Below are 17,329 nucleotides of genomic sequence, written 5' to 3' on the forward strand. Positions count from 1 at the left end.
TATTGCAGCCACTGTAAATGGGGTGACCCTGCTCAGGAAGTCAATCAGAAAGCGAACTCGGATTATTTCCCTTGTGGCACCCGAGATCCAAAATAGTATTAGAAGTAGCAGACGTAATATTTGCGTAACAATCGTGAGATTCAGGGTATACATATGGATGCTTCAAGCAAGGTTGACAGAAGGTTGACCTCTAGTAGTATACATAGAATGTACACAAGTATGGTATTATATCGTCTACATATGGTATGCGTTGGCATCATCACGATCAACAGGAACTTGGTCAAGCATCTCGCGTTGGATCATGTTGACCTTACCCTCGACCAGCTGCATCATCATGTAATTGCAAACACATCGCATGCCCATCTCTTCACCCCTGCGCACAATGTATCCATTGATGAAGCGGACTTCCGTCTTTCTACCAGAACGGACGTCCGCGAGCATGCTGCTGATATTCGAACGTGTCTTGTCCGCAATGCTGACGACCAAGGTCTCTAGACGCTCCGGTGAGAAGCGATCTTGAATGTTTGGCAGCGCGCGCAATTCAGGAAGTGAGCGAATGACCAGAGAGATCTCAGCCAGCAATAAGCGCATGGTACGTGTTACGGCAAAGTTGTAGAGGATAGATCCGTTAGGTGCGTCCAGCATGACGGTCAGAGGATTGATGACGGCATTGATGGCCAGTTTCTCGAGTTGTTGCTGCATAAACTCGATAGGAGGGAGACCGACGGCAGCGAGGACCGGGAGACCGGTAAGAGTGCGCAGCAAATAGCGTGAGGTGGATGCAAAGGGAACAGCGGCCGGGGGATTATCTTTGAGTTGACCTCTCGGCAAGGCTGCCAGAGCTATGGTGCCGTGGGCGGCATGGACAGCGAAGAAGGGGTCGTCACGGTCAGGGCTATTCAGACCGTGGGTGACAACACCCTGGATATAGTTTGGCCTCGTTGCCGGGTCCGGGAAAATTTCCTGGTTGAGTTGGTCTATGATGCCCATTCCATTTTGCAGCAGACACACGGTCGACTCTGGTCGTAGGCGATGCTTGACGGCGTCGAGAGCAGCAAGAGTGACAGGAGCCTTTGATGTGACAATCAGGCTGTCGATGGGATCGCTATTGGATGGGTCATAAGCGACGTCGTCGGCGTCTTGGTTTATGCGGGCGCCGTGACTGCGTTGAGGTGGAATGGCGAGCTCGACGTCGAAGCCGTCGCGGGCGACGCGGTGGCCGTCCGTCTCCAGGACGATCGACCGGCGGCTCCTGTTCCATTCGTTCAACAGTCGCGGGCGGTGGAAGAGTAGAGTGACTGGCGGGGGGCTGTTGTTGTCGCCGCGCAACGAGTGGGCAATCAGCTTGCCCACGCTGCCGACGCCGTAGACATGGATGCGGCGCGGGACACCGCTCTCACGCGCATACTGTTCGCTGGCTGCTGTATATGTGCGCCGAGAGAGGCGGCTGAACGACGGTCGGAGAAGGAAGGTGCTTTGCTGGAGTGGCATGATTGAGAAAGGTCCACCATGGAAGCTGCTCCTGCGCCTGCGCCTGCGCCTGCTCCAAACGCGACATGACGCACGCTTTCCTCGACTTTCCAATCTCCAACCCTCCAAGTTCCAACCTCTTCCCTCGGACAACGGACAATGCCGTTACGCTTCCAGACGAGGTCCTTTTCTGTCCTCAACAGGCCCAAGCCCAACTACCCTGGCCATGTACCACTGACCTTTGTCGAGCGATGTGGTCTCGCTGTCGGCTCTGCCTTTGGCTCCATGCTCGACCACCACCGCCACGGTACCGATGCTCCCTTCTCCTGCCCACCTCTGCCCACCTCCCGACTGACGCCCTAAGATCTGATTGCCGCGCTGGGTGAGGCAACATGCAAGCCCTACTTCATCACACGCCTACGACAGAGCATGCTGTCGCATCCCACTGGCCGCCGCATCCTCCGTGACCGTCCCCGCATCTCCAGCAAGACAATGTCGCTCGAATACTTGCGCTCCCTCCCCGACAACTCGGTCGGCCGTGTCTATGCCCAATGGCTGGACCGCGAAGGCGTCACCCCTGATACCCGGGACCAGGTTCGATACATTGACGACCCCGAAGAAGCCTATGTCATGCAGCGCTACCGCGAGTCGCATGACTTCTACCACGCTCTCACTGGATTACCCGTCTTCGCCGAGGGTGAGATTGCTCTGAAAGCCTTTGAGTTTGCCAACACCCTTCTGCCAATGACCGCTCTCTCCATGGCTGCCGTCGTCAAGCTGAAACCTGCTGCGAGACGCCGTTTCTGGTCCACCTACTTACCTTGGGCTGTGTCCAACGGCCTGCGTGCACAAGATGTCATCAACATATACTGGGAGGAGGTGCTCGAAAAAGACTGTGATCAGCTGAGACAAGAGTTGGGCATCGAGAAGCCTCCAGATCTCCGTGAGCAGAGAAAGATAATGAGAGACCAGAAAAAGGCCGAAAAGGCCGCCATTGAAGCACGACAAACGGTGGGTCAAGCTCTCAAGTCGAATTGATCCTTTCATGTGTATACAGCCTCTGTGTCTATATCACTAATACATGGGGGTATTTATCCCATACCATAAAATACACTCGATGTGGCCTCTCCCTAAATCATAATATCCAGAATTTTGTTCAATCTCCTTCTTCGCTTAAAGCTGATCCAAGAGACCCTCGGCCTCGAGCAGCAGCACAATCTGGTGGACAGCTGTGCGAACGCTGATCTTGGTCAGGTCAACGGTCAGGTTGGCCTCACCCTCAGCAGGGGTCTCGTAGGGGTCGTCAACACCGGTGAAGTTCTTGATTTCACCACGGCGTGCGGCAGCATAGATGCCTCTGCGGTCTGTCTTCTCGCACTCCTCGAGAGGGGTGGCAACGTGGATCAGGTAGAAAGATCCGTTCTTCTCAACAAGCTCACGGGCGTGCTTTCTGCTTGATTGGAAGGGAGCGATGGGAGCAGCAATGACGGCGGCGCCGGCCTTGGTCAGCTCACTGGCAACGAAGCCAATGCGGCCAACGTTGGTGTTGCGGTCCTCCTTGTTGAAGCCGAGCTCCGAGCTGAGCTCTGAGCGGACTGTCTCGCCAAGAAGAAGCGAAACAGTGCGACCACCCTGCTGGTTGAAGGTGACGTTCAAGGCACGGGCAATGGCGTCTTTGCCGCTGTTGGCGTAACCAGTCAGGAAGATTGTGAAACCCTGCTTGTTGCGAGGGGGGTGCGACTCGCGCAGCACGCGGACAACCTCAGGGTACGAGAACCACTCGGGAATGTCACCACCGGTACGCAGACGACGGCGGAGCTCGGTACCCGAGATGTCGAGAGTTCTGACGTCCTTGGGGACCTGGTCTCTGGGGCGGTATTCGTCCGAGTCGGGAAGGTACGACATCTGGAGGAAAGGAACAACCTCAATGCCGAGCTCATCTCTGTACTTCTCGACGAGGTCCTGGGCGTCATAAGGCCCGTAGAAGTCCTGGCCCTGGCTGTTCTTGCCGGGACCGGCGTGGTCACGACCAACAATGAAGTGGGTGGCACCGTGGTTCTTGCGGATAATGGCGTGCCAGAGGGCCTCACGAGGACCGGCCATACGCATGGCCAGAGGAAGGAGGGCGAGGACGGCCATGCCGTTAGGGTAACGGGGAAGGAGGGCCTGGTAGACACGGACACGGGTGAAGTGGTCAATGTCACCGGGCTTGGTGAGACCAACGACGGGGTGGATGAGCACGTTGGCCTGGCGAGAGCGGGCGGCGCGGACAGTCAGCTCACGGTGAGCGCGGTGCATGGGGTTTCTGGTCTGGAAAGCAACGACTCTGGACCAGCCGAGCTTGTCGAAGTGCAGGCGAATCTCTGCGGGAGAGTCTGTTCAGCTGGTCAGCTTGTCATCCTTGACAGTCGAACTTCTGAATCTCCTTACATCTGAGAGCGACGTAGTCGTAGTGCATCAAACGGTCGATGGCATCGATCTTGCCACCAATGTAGAAGTCACCGGCAGTTCTATACAGGTACTTGACGGCAGGGTGGGCCTCGTCGTCGGCACCGAAAACCTCGACGGCCTCCTTCTTCTTGTCAGGGCGGTAGATGTCGTCGATGGTGATGATGGCCAGGTTGCGGTCATCTCTGAAGTCACGGAGGGTGATACGGGCACCGGCCTTGGCCTTGACCTCGTCAATCGTCTCCTGCGAGACATCGAGGCAGATGGGCATGGAGAAAAGGTTGCCATCAACGAGACGGTTGTTGTCGACAACGCTGCAATTGAGTCAGTGTCTCCAGCTCATCTGGTCTTGCATTTTTCGGTGCGTACCCGTTGTAGTCCTTCTCGTTCATGAAGCCTGTTGTTGACCAGTCAGAAAACGGCTTCCCGGATAGCCATATCTTTTCTTCGACTTACCCTCGAGAGGGGAGAAACCTCCGTTGAGAATGAGCTCGAGATCACAAAGCTGACGCTCATTGAGAACAATGGCGGGCAAGGTCTCAGCTTCATCAATGAGCTGCTGACGACGAGGGGCATCGCGAGCGATGAGGTCCTTGAGGATACCACCTAGGCTTCAATCAGTTTCCGCAAACCCTATGTTTGTGCATTTGCGCCTTCGTACCGTGAGGAGGGTTGGCCATGACTGCGTATTTCGATGTATACGACTAAAAGGTTACAATGAAGGAAAGAGGTTAAAGGAATGGAAAGGTCCAAATATCAAGGTGGGTTCGGGGAAAAGGTGCGAGACCGGAGAGGCTACACGACGACTTTATATTTACACATCAACTACGCATACGCAACAAGGCTTTTGGTTGAGCAGCAACGATCCGAATCTCAATACTCGATTATCCCACAAAAATTCGTCTCCACCCCTCTCTAGCATCGCCCTCAGAAACCGCTAGTATCCTTGGCGGCGTGTCGATGTACGTCAGTCGTTCTTTCCCCGTTCTCTCCAAACGTCGTTCCTGCCCCTTGTTCGCTGTCGCCTTTCATGTCGCTCTCTAACATTGTCATAATCAATTTTCAGTTCCAACGCAAGTTTTCGTTGTCATGTTATTAAAATTTGGGACTTTTCTGTGAATGCTACCTAGTGCCTTTGCACGTTTTGTAGTTTCGTTACTATGAAAGACGTGGGTCATCGTGTATCCACCTTCCAATGCTGAGGTATTGAGTATCCCACCAGATGCCGCTTAACTATAAAACTCCGATATGCCCCATCATGATCCGACCAACGCCTATGCTAAATTCGCAAAAGATAAAAAAGAACGAGAACAAGGAGGAACCTCTAGACCACTTGCTCAATGTTGAGGCCTGACTGAATGGCCTGGCTGAGCTCTTCCTGACGCTTCTGTTCCTGCTCTTGCAAGAACATGGCGTAGCGGCTCTTCTTGTTGTGAATGCCACACTCAGTCTTGCTGCGACCCTTCCAGCGACCAGCTCTCTCGTCCTCGCCTTCCTTGACAGGCTGAGTAGAGTGCCAGTCACCGATCGAACGGTAACCCTTAGACATCAAGGCGTTGACGGGAACGTTGTTCTCCTTGATGTAGTCGTTGACTTGCTGGAAGGACCAGTTCGCAAGAGGGTTGATCTTGATCATGCCCGCATCATCAAGCTCAACGATGTCGAGATCTCCTCGTTTGCCGCCTTGACTACGGCGACGCCCAGTGATGACAGCAGCAACACCCAGCTCAGCGTACGAGCGCTGAGCAGGCTCGACCTTAGCAACATAATCATAAAGTTCTTCGTTGGTCTCCCATAGCTTCTCGCCGTGCTTGCGGTTGAAATCCTCGACGTTCTCGCAACCTTCGGGCTTGTAGGTGTGAATAGTGAGGCTAGGATATCTGTCCTTGACTGCCTGGACGAGTTCATAGGTCTCCTGGAATGCGTGAAGGGTGTCCAAATAGATCAGATCGATGTTGGGCTTGATAGGGCTGTCAAGTTTCGATACCATGTCGTTGATGGCAAGTCCAGTGAGTCCAAAGGCAGTAGTCTGGAACAGACGGGGCAGAGTCATGATGCACCACTTAAGGATATCTAAAATTCGCATCAGAAAAATGTCCTTGGGATCGCAGACGAATTTTAATCTTACCTTGAGGTTCAAGGTTTTGGAGTTGCTGGTTGATGAACTTGAGGTGTGGGCGAGAGAAGTAGACCTCAGGAAGGCTGGCACTCGAGCTTCCACTGGCATAACCCGACTCCGCGTCGTGGTCAGATGAGTATGAGCGGGGCATTGTGGCGTGAATTTGTTGTTCTGGTGTTTCCTTTGTTCGGTTTCTCGATAGTGATGGAGGCAAGATTCCGTATGAAGAACTGCGGAGACACGACTTGTTCGAATTTGTATGACAGATGGATTGAGAGAAGAGAGAAAAGAGAAGACAGAATTGATATTACTTGCGAGAGCCGGTCACGGCATCCGGATTCATCGCTTTGAAATCACCACAGAAAATCTCACTGACGTGCTGAGGATTCAAAATCACACCATTTTGACTATACCTGTTACGGATTAGGGCAACACAACGAAGTACCGATCCAGGTTCCAGGCTCAAGATCTTGGGCTCGTTCCTGGACCTTGTGCCGGGCGTTTGTGCAAGATCAGCAATCGCCATGATCATTGTGAAAGGCGCGTGTCGGCTTTGCCATCTGTGGTATATATTTCGTCATGGCGCGAGCATCCGGAAATGCGAAGTTTTCGGTGGTCTCGTGCGGCTCTGCTGTGGTCCCCGCAAGTGTGTAACTTTGTTTCCTCCGATCATCACTTCTAGAAGCATATTGAATACCTTTGTGGTTGCAGACCAGTGGATAGCATTGGGATGCATCAGTGCTGAATGTAGTCTCTGGTGCACAAGCAGATTGTGCCGTTGCGCTGCGAAATGATTGCGATCTTGGGTGGATAGGTTTCCATCGCGTCAGCTTTCCGCCGTGTCAGACTCAACTCCGCGGGAGGTCAGACATATACCGGTGCATATCAATGATGTGACCATCATCATCTAGTAGTACACACAAACAGTACTGTGGAAGCACGCAATACATACTCGTGACCGTAAAATGCCAAATTGCCTTGCCCTCTATTTTGCTTTTCAAAGTCGCAAGATGGCGCCATGCTGGGGGTGGAAGGCACCATGGAATGCGGAGAAAGACATCATGGCACAATAACACGTGCCTTGCTTCATTTCACAGCGCCAGGATTCTCTCAAGACTCCAGGCATCTTCCCAAAGTTGCATCGAGCAAAAGGTCATTGCCTTGGTCTGAGTTCTCATGGTTGAAGACGAATAAGTGATTAGCATCTAATTTCAAAAAAAAAGACATTGATAAATTCGAGTTTCGTAAAATACAGGCTAAAAACAGCAGAAAAAGGTATTACTCGTAGATAAATCGAAGGTTTCGAAGGTGTCGAAGGTATGGAAGAGGATAGAATAGAATTAAGAAGTCGTGGAAACTCTAGCCACCAATGTTGGTGCCGTTGGATAATGTGAGGGAGTGCTTCTCGAGATTTGCACTGATACTAGCGCCGAGGTCAATACTCGAGGCATTAATCTGCTGCCCAGTGCTAGTGGTGCCTGAGGTAAAGTAGCTCTGGAGGTTCTCCTGAGCGGCGATCGCATTGCTGAGTTGACCGGACTCCTGGAACACGAATAGCACTGCGATTCGAGCAAAATCGAGTGTCGATGAGTCAGACAAAAGAGATGTTGACGACGACGAGGGCGATGCGATACCACTTAGTCCGGAAGAGGCTGATGAGGGAGGCGCGTCGCTTGCTGACCCGCTTGCAAAGACAATACCGTTACTTGTGACAGCAGCTCCAGCGACAGTCGTCGAGTCCGCACGTTCTTCCAAGATTCTTGTCGGTGAAGGATCAACCTTGACCTTTTCTTCTCTAAGCGAGCGAGCAGAGAGACCATTGAAGGTAACCAATGCATTCTCCGATGTGCACGTTAGCTTGGATGAAGCGAAAAGCCCCAAGATGTTTGAAGCATTCAGAGATATACTGAAGTTCGTTTCGGATTCAGTAAAGAGACGAGGGATAGATTCTCCAAGAGTCACGTTGTTGACACTGCCAACGTTGGTGGTTGTGCAGGACGCACTCGAAGCCTGCGTGCATTCAGAGCCCGCAAACCCATTGACGCACAGACAACTGCAACTGCCGTCACTACCTAGGATGTTGATGCCACCATTCTTGCATTCTAAAGACTTCTGGCAAGTAGCAAGTGCAGAGGCTGACGCACCGTTGTGAGCATTGTTCTGTTGAGGAATGACAACGAGAACAACAGGGATTATAACAGCAGCGGCAACAAGGACGACCACAAGCAGAAGTAACGTGAAGAACAGCCATAAAGGCATGCCACAGCACCTCCTTCGTCGTCCGGGTTCCTCACCAAGATCACTCTCAGAAGGAAGGGAGCTATGCTGCAGATTGGATGACCACGGCATAGCTCGCGAATTTCTAGAACCTCCTCTAGATCCTCTAGATCCAGTGGGAGTTGCAAGCCCCGGAGGAGGGAATGAAGCAAGAATGTCTGACAGTGAGCCCGACCGCCTATTATCTGGACCGTGCGCCCTTTGCGCATCATCATCAAAGAAATTAAGCCCAAGTCTGCTCGCAGTCCTGCCACGATCGAGGTTGGATGCGACTTTAGTAGCTCTGCGAATGAGGTCTGGAAGACTGGTAAGACTACCCCGTGCTTCGGCCTCGCGGACAGCATCTACGTCGAGCCTTGGTGGGCGTCTAGAACCAACTCTCTCGCCGAGTGTCATTTGTTTCTCTAGATTCGGAGCAGCGCCCTTTTCAGAGGTTTCAAAAGCCGAAAAAGAAGAATTCTCCTTCTGAGTTGATAGTAACTCAGGTGACAACTGATGGCGCATAGGCTTCTCGGATCCAGATACGATGGCATCCTTGCCGAGAATATCACTGCTGTTTGTCCGGGTAGACAACGGAGGGAATGACCTTTCTGAACGTTCCTCTGGAGACATGTCAACCATCGGGAAACTCATGTCCATGATCTCAGATTCGACATTTTCGGAAGTGCCAGGTCTTCGGAGTGGTTGCCGGCCAGGTTGTGTGTTACTGCGACCTTCTTGTGGGTTCACGTGAGCCATGGGCCGAGTCTGGCTATCTGGCCGTAGGTCCCCATTCTTTATCGTAGTCAAGACCGGGATTGACTTGCGACCGATACTGGCCTGACGAACGGGAACGGGGCGCATCTGTTCAGGCTCGCTGGAATCCGAATCCTCGTACTGGTCCTGGAAGGGAGAGCCGTCGTGCTCATTCATATCGTGTTGATCGGCAAGATGTCTCGATATACCGATAGGAATTGCATTGCTGGAAGCGAACGAACTCTTGGAATCGTGCGTTCCCCGTTGACTGTCTGTTTCCTCTACAATGGGCGCAACATGACTCGTTTGTGGATAATACGATGAGGGTCCTCTGCGCGCCGAAGGAGGTGGACCCAGTGGTGGCCGACGATTAGGCTGGTAAAATGGTCGAGCGACTTGATGAGGGATCTGTGGCATAGCAGGAGCCTGAGGAACAGGAAAGTCGGGAACTGAATATACAGATGATCCAGTAGAATCACGCTGGTTCTCAGCAAAGGGACGAGGTACATCCGGCGATGGGTAGCTGGGCGAGACCGCCTCAACCCAGGAGCTTACAGGCTCTTGGTGGGCATACTGTATAATCGGAGGGCCAGAGTCTTGGCGGTATTGAGGAATTGTTCGTGTTGGCGGCGGTTCTCTGTTTGCCGCCGGTCGGGGATGACCGAATGCTATCGGCGTTTGGTCTGGCCGAGGTGGTCTGCTGGGCTGAGAACGCTGAGATGGATGCATTGAAAGCTTTGGCGCGCCGGGCTGCGCGTCTCCACTGCTTTGAGAAGGTCGTTGAGAGGATGGCTGTGGGCGATGTGAGCGCTGCGCTTGACGACCATCTCGTTGGTAGGACATCGTGTATCTTCACCAACGATGGTTCTTTGCGAGGGATAGCGATGATCTGGCTGGTGTGAAGTATGTCTGGGTAGTTAACAAAGGAGTAGACCGGCTCTCCGAGGTTGTTGTGCTGTCAGTGTATGTGATGACCGGGTTGATGAATGAATGTGGCGATGAGTAGAATCAATCTCAGTAGCGAGCGTGGTTGTTGTAGATTGGTTATGCGGTATTGCTGATTCCAGGCATCTGAAAAATGAAAGACGAAGGCCCGGCAAGAAGACAGTCAGGATCTCTCCGAAGGCGTAGCGCGAATATCTGGGTTGGAGTTGAGTTGAGGGCCTGAGGCTCCGAAGACAGAGAAAAGAGTGAATGGCAAGTTGCGACCAGCGTCTGATTGTCAAAGCAGCGATCCACGCGACCTTGGACGTAGCAACACCAAGAGAAAACAAGAAAGACAGAAGGTCGACAGACAAAACTCCATGCAGGACGCCTGCTGCAGGGGACGCTTAGCGAGGCATGGGATAATCGTTGGTTCCGCGCCGTTGCTGGTGCCGACTTGAAACACTTTCGATTGACTCGTGATTCGTCCATTTCGTTTGACACTTTATTTAGCATCTGGCGCGGAGACGATCTGACATCTCTCGCCAACGCCCCCCAGATCTTCTTCAACAATCCGTTCGCATCTCCTGCAAACCCAACTATCGGCCAAACAATGGTTAACAGTGTGATGGATCCTCTTCAGTTGCACATTTAGAATTGGAGCGCGGTGTTTGCTTGGGTGCCAAAGTGACGCATACCGCGACTGAGACTTGAAACGAGCTTGGCACTTTCCTGGGGATGGTCAATTTCCGCTCCTTCGGATTGACCAACCCTGCCTGGCCCTGCTATTTATGCAAGGTGATGCCATTCGATTATATCATCTGAATGTCTAGTAGGTGAATACTCATTCATCATCTCGTGGCAGAATCGTTATAGATTCGATGAACAAGACGCTTGCAATACATATGCCCAACTTGTTGTTCGCGGATTGCAAGACAGGCATTTCTGTATTTGGTGTTACTTCCAGTTACAGCTTGAGCCTTTGCGACCATAAAAAAGAATTCGTCGCATGCTCTACACCAACCTGACGCAGCCAGAGCACCCTTCGTTATTTTGTGGCCGAGTCTGTTGCGCCACAGCCATACCATGGAAATGATGAAAATCCACCATTGTGGAGTGTTTCGAAAGCTACCATACAAGACTGCTTTGACTGTAGCGTTTCGTGAGTTTAGGTAAGCTTCTTCAACACGTACTGACCACCTTCCAACACCATCTCCTGGCGTAGAATCTCTGTCACCTCCTCGACAGAATAACCAAGAACGTAGGCAACATCCAACAGACCATCCGCATTGATCTTGGTCGGAGCTTGCATCTGAACCTTTGGCTTTGCATTGAAAGCGATTCCAAGACCAGCCTGGTGCATCATCAGAAGGTCGTTGCTTCCATCGCCGACAGCAATGACATTTTCAAGAGGAATACCCTCTTTCTCAGCAATAGATTCAAGCAAAGTGCGCTTCTTCTCAGCGTGAATGATAGGCATGCCTTCTACCAGTTCGCCCGTCAGATGCCCATCCGACTCGACCAAGTGGTTGGCATAGCAGTAATCCAGACCCAATTCTTGTCGAACCCATTCGGCTAGAGGTGTGAAGCCACCGCTGAGCACAGCAGTCTTCCAACCAAGCCTACGAAGAACGCGTAACAACTCACGAGCTCCCGGGGTGAATGAGATGATGCCGGCGCGGAGATGTTGCCAGATCGAGACAGGCACACCCGCGAGAAGACCAACACGAGCGCGCAAAGATGCCTCGAAGTCAGTATAAGGCGCCTCCCCGCGCATAGCAGCCTCAGTAATGGCAGACACCTGAGAATAACGACCAACTGCGCGTGCGAGTTCGTCAATGACCTCCTGCTGGATCAGCGTGCTGTCCATGTCGAAAACAGCCAAGCCTGGGGTTCGGTGGGCCACGTAGAGGGCCTGCGGTTGCAACACAACCTCGATGTTATGACGCTGGCATAGACTGACAATGGCAGCGGTCCGTGTGATTGCAGAGCATTCCAACAGATTGGGCGAAGGGCCCTTTTGAGGTAGTGGGATAGCGATTTCCAAGACTCTGGAACCTTCACCATCCTCAGAGCCATCCAGGAAACGACGGGGAGTTGACAAAGAACGTCTGATCGAAAGCTCTTCCTGTAGTGTGTAGGTGACAAAGGCTGCGACGTTCTTCCATTGCTCGGTGTCCAAAGAGCCTTGTCTCAAGAATACCAGTGCGACAACCTGGTTTTTACGTGCATCTGAACGTTCACGTTTGACCTTAGGTTTCAGCTGCTCGGCGGATTGCTGAGGATCCGCAGCGAAGGAAAAGGTCTCGTAGTTGACCGACGACATGACTGCTTGATCACCCAATACTGTAAGGTGGGAAAAGTGTTGCACTCAATCGATGATAGAATTGCATGGAGAGTGCCAAGCTCAGATCGATGGTGGACCTGGCCGAGCTCGGCGTCAAGCAGTCCGATCCGTTCTCAACGATTTATGGCTCTCATCAAAATCTGCACAACTGCACGGTCACGAGACCGACTCTTCAGTGCTAGCTTTCCTGGGTTAGCTCGTGCTGCATGTCCTCGATGTCATGCATGACCTGGAGCTCTTGTTGGGCTGAAATGGAGATCGTACATCCCGAATGTCAAGGCATGACCGACTCACATCAGTTTCTGATTCGGTTAATGTCACCGCACGGATAAGGATTGGACTCGAGATACATCTGAGCTTGGTTAAGGTAAGGATCGCAGATACAGATCACAGATTCCGAACTCCAGTAAATCATGGTCTGTCGAGTCCCCAAGCAATGTAAAGACTACTCGAGTGATTGGATATGGCAAGACAGGTCAAACTGTGCGTAAGGCGCGATCGACAAAAGTGAAAGATTTCCAAGCGTTGTTGAGCTTATGAAGTGCTACATGAGGTACTGCAGATGCGACGTCTGGACCTGCGACGTCTGGACCAGCGACGAGCCTCTCCGTAATGGCTATACACTACTCTGTTTGATGTAGCTCTCTATCCAGCTCATTATGCCGCACCGCTTCATCTGAGATGCGCGTGGGGCAACAAGAACCTTGGCCCACGAACTCCATTCGCTGAAGGTGTCGGCCTGAAGCTCTGTTGGCCCGAGTCGCTGGTGGGCAGAAGACTCGCCATCAAGGTAGCTTTGCCATCAAGGTGACTTTGTCACCAAGGTGACTTTGCCATCAAGGTGTTTATTCTCATGGAAAATAAAGCAGCAGTCAACTCGATAGGCATGGCTGATCCACTCTTGAATACTACTCAGAGATGAACGATTGCTATACAATACACGACGTGCTCATCGTCGGTGCCGGGCCATGTTCACTGGCTGTGACGGCGCGCCTCTGTGAGGAGACACCTTCTGCAATCTTTACTGATGAAGAACACCGCCGGTACCACTGGATCAAGAGACATGGAGATCGAGCTTCCATCAAGAACAAGCGGACTGGCCAGACCAAGCAGCCCAAGAAGTCACAGACCTGCCGCAACTACTCAACCCTGGTCTTGGATGGAACAGGAAATCATTGGATGGAGAGGTGGAACCAACTCTTCAAGACCTTTGAGATATCTCACCTGAGAAGTCCCATGTTTTTCCACCCTGATCCACTGGATCGTGATGGCCTACTATCCTACACGTACGAGCAAGGAAGAGACAGAGAGCTCGTTGAAATCCCAGAGTGCGTGGGGAAAGAGATCAGCAAGCACAAAAAGAAGAAGAGGCTCAGCTGCAGGACTCACAGGTGTGTATTCGGAGAACGCCATCGATCGATGACATCGCTGACCATCCTTGTCAGAGCAAGACCATCTGTCACAATCGACGAGCGGGATCGCAAGGACTACTTCACACCCTCCAGATCACTCTTCCAAGACTATTGTCGGTGTCTCGTCGATCGATACGGGCTCAGGAAAGATCTCATACAGCAAGAGAAAGTGCAAGATATCGATTTTGGTTTTGTCCCAGGTGTATCTGAAACGGAGCAGATATTCACCACACGATCCGACAAAGGTGTACATTATGCTCGCAGCGTAGTACTTGCAGTCGGACCAGGAAACGCACCAGCTATTCCAGCTGGGCTAGGTACAGCAGACCAAGCATGCTGCCATGCAATGCAAATCGAAATGTTTCCGGATCCATCGGTGAAGGCCAAACTGCGAGAGAAAAAAGATGTAAACATCGTGGTAGTGGGAGGCGGACTTACCTCTGCTCAATTGACCATGATGGCAATTAAGCATGGAGCAAAGAAGGTGTTTCATCTTGTCAGGGGTCGACTGAGGGTCAAACCGTTTGATGTTGACCTTAACTGGATGGGAAAGTTCCGCAACTTCGAGGAAGCCTCTTTCTGGTCGGCGGACACCGACGAAGGTAAGATGGCCAATGCAAGTGAGCGTAAACTGGAATTCGCTAATCAGCCATTCCCAGAGCGTCTTGAACAGATCAAGCAAGCTCGAGGAGGGGGCTCCATCACTCCTCGCTACCACAAGCTTCTCAAGCAACACATTTCTGCTGGGAAAGTTTGTCTGCACACACAAACGACAATCAGATCGTCGAGTTTTACTGATGGATTCTGGACGCTCGAAACGAACCCTCCCGTTGACTTACCAACCATCGACTACATCTACTTTGCGACTGGTATTGCCAGCGACTTCAAAAGTTTGCCATTCCTGCAGACAATCAACCAAAAGTTTCCTATCGAGTCACATGGCGGACTTCCGAGCCTGACGGATGACTTGATGTGGAGAGACGATGTACCTCTTTTTGTTACAGGACGGTTGGCCGCTTTGCGTCTAGGTCCAGGTGCTGGAAATCTTGCTGGAGCTCGTAGTGGCGCGGAGAGAATAGCATGGGCTATCGCGGACGTCATACCGAAGGAAAGACACTGGGGGAACGAAGACGACTTGACGTATAACTTCAAAACTGGCACAGGAGGACAATATTGTAGTCTAGACTGTGAAGCGTGTATTTAGATATATGTACTTGAGACACCTATCAGTTCAGAGGTGAAAGCTGAAAATGGACGCTATGAGGCGGACCGTCGCCGTCTTCTTTGTTTTAACATGTATGACAGGGTCGATAAACATCTCCCGAGAGGACTCCAACACCGATTTGTTCTGACTGATCCAAATTGTATCATGGTTATAGACATCGGTAAATCAGCATTGATAAAGCGAGGACATGTCTAGCTTGCGTAATGCAGGTATACAAGAATCCATCAGCACTGGTCTCGTTCAGAGAGGTCCTCTGCAACTACATACGAGTTATATGCACTTTATTGGCACTCATGTACCTTTGAGTCTAGACCGTGGCCGGCACCGCTTGTCCGTGAGGACCAGGGTTACCACCAGCTCGACCCACAGGTTCTGCCACTGACCCATGCTTTCTTTCTTCTGCATCTTCGTCGTCATATGCAGATTCTGGTAGCAAGTAGTAAGTATAAGGCTCGGATTGCATATGGGGGATATATCATACCACTCATGAAGGGACTCTTGGCTCGGATCTGTTTTCCTTTGATGAGAAGGAATACTGGAGCGAGACTCAAAACCAACGCGACTAGACCGAGTAGAGTAGAAGCCCACTGGTAACCAAGATTGGAGTATAGCTGTGGCGAAGCCAATGGAAGGAAAGCGCCAAACAAGTTGCGTCCAAAAGATGCTGCAGACAATGCCGAGGCTGAGTATTTGCTGTAAGCATCCGTGAAGTAGTTCTGTGAGCCTGGTTAACAGATTCGGTCACCCAAAACATTTCACCCTGTACTTACGACAACGGCTTGGTAGATAGAGTAGATGCCGAAGCCAACCATAGCGATACCAACTGCAGGTGCTATCCATGGGACGAAAGTGTAAGAAGTCCATCCATATACGAACAAGCCTGCGGTGAATATCAGGGAGCCTGGTATGGAAAAGTAGAGTCTAGCTTCGGGGATAGGCTTTCCAGGCGTCTCCTTATTCCGACCGGCGGATCTGAGGTAAAGCTGGTCTTGCAAAGGGTTGACGGCAGTAGCTATGGTAGCCCCAGCACTGAGAGAAAGCTGGATGAGTGATGTTTGGAAGACGCTGAAACCATAGTTTGTGCTGAAGGTCTGTGTGATCGATGATTGGAACAAGAAGAGCAGTCCCCACTTCTCGAATGTCAGTGCTGGATTGTAGTTGGCATGGAAGAACTGGACTCACAGCAAATGACACCCATAGCTAGAACACATGTTAGTACACATACATATGTTCAGAATGCTGGGATGATTGACTAACAGTGAACGAAGCGACAGTGTACTCTGTCAGTAACATCTTGGTGGGCCTTTTGAAAGACACTTTCAGCATCTCAAAGACGTTATCCTTATTGAGTTCACTTTTTGCATATGCGTTTCTGCCTTCCTTGCGAAACTTCTTGGCTCTCTTTGCGAGAATCACATCGCCTCGTGTTTCTTTGAGGACGAACCAGAAAATCGGGAGACAGCCAGCCTGTGAGAACTGGTAAGACTTGGATGGGATGCATTTGGGCACAACTTACGTTGAATATAATCTGGATCCAATATATCCAACGCCAGTTGAGATTACGTTGAATCGCTCCACCAATGAAAGGGCCGAGTGCGATGCCTGATACATTGCATTATCAGCAATCATTTGTGCGACCAAGATAGATATGAGTGCATACCAACTACTGATGTCCACCCGAAAATCGACATCGGTATGGAACTTACAGTTTTGTCGATTAGCTAGTTGTCAATATCCTAGTTTAGACGTGCTTACCGTTCTTTCTCTGTCCGGTATAGATCTGATATTGAACCGCCGACCAAGTTGATACTGACAGAGGACGCGCCTCCTCCAATGAAACGAGTGACAACCATAGTAGCGAAGTTATGCGCCCAAGCGGATGGAAAGAGGAAGATAATGAAGATAATGTAAGACGCACTGTGAAGTCAAGGTCAGTATGTCACTCAAGGAGCCACTATGCTCTCCGAGACACCTACAAGTAACCGGGCATCCTTCCCCTATAATGCTCGTTAGCTTCTGATCGAAAGACAAGATAATTTGGAGACATACAGATTCTCAGTCAGCGGGACGAAGAGTAAGGGGAATAACGCCGCACCCATATTCCAACTGACGGTAGCCCACGTAAGATTTGGAAAAGGATTGTTCTGGACATTCCACAACGAGCTCATTTGATCGTTGGCAGCACTATAACTGCCAGCTGGTAGTCCTGTCAAGATTGAACTACAGGGTTTCAGCAAACGAACAACTAACAGGCAGAACGCATCCATACATGAAACAGGTCGTCAACGTCATGACCCATTTGCGCGATGTGCTCCAGTTGAATGGGTTCGCTGGATCATCTCGGCCTTCCCAGTCGACAACTTCGATTTCGC

The 17,329-nt window shown here is 51.3% G+C and overlaps 8 protein-coding genes across 8 annotated transcripts; 2 read left to right on the forward strand and 6 right to left on the reverse strand.

The window, feature by feature from the left end:
* Positions 1-121: 121 nt before the first annotated feature.
* Positions 122-1,721, reverse strand: M438DRAFT_341266 (6-phosphogluconate dehydrogenase C-terminal domain-like protein). The gene has a single exon (XM_029904461.1). It carries the CDS (start codon positions 1,489-1,491, stop codon positions 235-237), a length of 1,257 nt encoding a protein of 418 aa, XP_029765705.1. The 5' UTR covers positions 1,492-1,721; the 3' UTR covers positions 122-234.
* Positions 1,630-2,508, forward strand: M438DRAFT_263994 (Coq4-domain-containing protein; the record flags this gene model as incomplete). The annotated part of the gene is made up of 2 exons (XM_029899920.1): positions 1,630-1,777; positions 1,835-2,508. 2 exons carry the CDS (start codon positions 1,630-1,632, stop codon positions 2,506-2,508), a joined length of 822 nt encoding a protein of 273 aa, XP_029765706.1.
* A 67-nt stretch (positions 2,509-2,575) lies between these two features.
* On the reverse strand, positions 2,576-4,721 carry M438DRAFT_8020 (ATP-sulfurylase). Its single transcript, XM_029910333.1, has 5 exons — positions 4,580-4,721; positions 4,375-4,524; positions 4,288-4,315; positions 3,901-4,232; positions 2,576-3,845 (listed from the first exon to the last, which is right to left on the reverse strand). Exons 1-5 carry the CDS (start codon positions 4,596-4,598, stop codon positions 2,644-2,646), a joined length of 1,731 nt encoding a protein of 576 aa, XP_029765707.1. The 5' UTR covers positions 4,599-4,721; the 3' UTR covers positions 2,576-2,643.
* A 279-nt stretch (positions 4,722-5,000) lies between these two features.
* M438DRAFT_308940 (MGSUL7 PAPS reductase) lies at positions 5,001-6,376 on the reverse strand. The gene is made up of 2 exons (XM_029902366.1): positions 6,047-6,376; positions 5,001-5,991 (listed from the first exon to the last, which is right to left on the reverse strand). The coding sequence occupies exons 1-2, from the start codon at positions 6,186-6,188 to the stop codon at positions 5,243-5,245; spliced, it is 891 nt and encodes a 296-aa protein (XP_029765708.1). The 5' UTR covers positions 6,189-6,376; the 3' UTR covers positions 5,001-5,242.
* Positions 6,377-7,288: 912 nt separating this feature from the next.
* Positions 7,289-10,465, reverse strand: M438DRAFT_393448 (uncharacterized protein; the record flags this gene model as incomplete). The annotated part of the gene is made up of 2 exons (XM_029909113.1): positions 7,289-9,599; positions 10,440-10,465. The coding sequence occupies 2 exons, from the start codon at positions 10,463-10,465 to the stop codon at positions 7,397-7,399; spliced, it is 2,229 nt and encodes a 742-aa protein (XP_029765709.1). The 3' UTR covers positions 7,289-7,396.
* Positions 10,466-11,258: 793 nt separating this feature from the next.
* Positions 11,259-11,978, reverse strand: M438DRAFT_259269 (phosphoserine phosphatase serb; the record flags this gene model as incomplete). The annotated part of the gene is made up of 1 exon (XM_029899754.1): positions 11,259-11,978. A coding segment is annotated over one exon (720 nt), but the record flags the coding sequence as incomplete, so codon positions are not given.
* Positions 11,979-13,225: 1,247 nt separating this feature from the next.
* M438DRAFT_341270 (FAD/NAD(P)-binding domain-containing protein) lies at positions 13,226-15,016 on the forward strand. The gene is made up of 3 exons (XM_029904462.1): positions 13,226-13,711; positions 13,766-14,334; positions 14,392-15,016. The coding sequence occupies exons 1-3, from the start codon at positions 13,239-13,241 to the stop codon at positions 14,934-14,936; spliced, it is 1,587 nt and encodes a 528-aa protein (XP_029765711.1). The 5' UTR covers positions 13,226-13,238; the 3' UTR covers positions 14,937-15,016.
* Positions 15,017-15,264: 248 nt separating this feature from the next.
* On the reverse strand, positions 15,265-17,125 carry M438DRAFT_263231 (putative multidrug transporter; the record flags this gene model as incomplete). Its single annotated transcript, XM_029899872.1, has 10 exons — positions 15,265-15,383; positions 15,439-15,673; positions 15,728-16,087; positions 16,140-16,157; positions 16,215-16,424; positions 16,474-16,559; positions 16,618-16,658; positions 16,713-16,874; positions 16,934-16,954; positions 17,007-17,125. The coding sequence occupies 10 exons, from the start codon at positions 17,123-17,125 to the stop codon at positions 15,265-15,267; spliced, it is 1,371 nt and encodes a 456-aa protein (XP_029765712.1).
* Positions 17,126-17,329: the final 204 nt, after the last annotated feature.

The sequence above is a fragment of the Aureobasidium pullulans genome, assembly GCF_000721785.1.
Source record: "Aureobasidium pullulans EXF-150 unplaced genomic scaffold scaffold_1, whole genome shotgun sequence".
In the NCBI taxonomy this organism is placed as follows: Eukaryota; Fungi; Ascomycota; class Dothideomycetes; order Dothideales; family Saccotheciaceae; genus Aureobasidium; species Aureobasidium pullulans.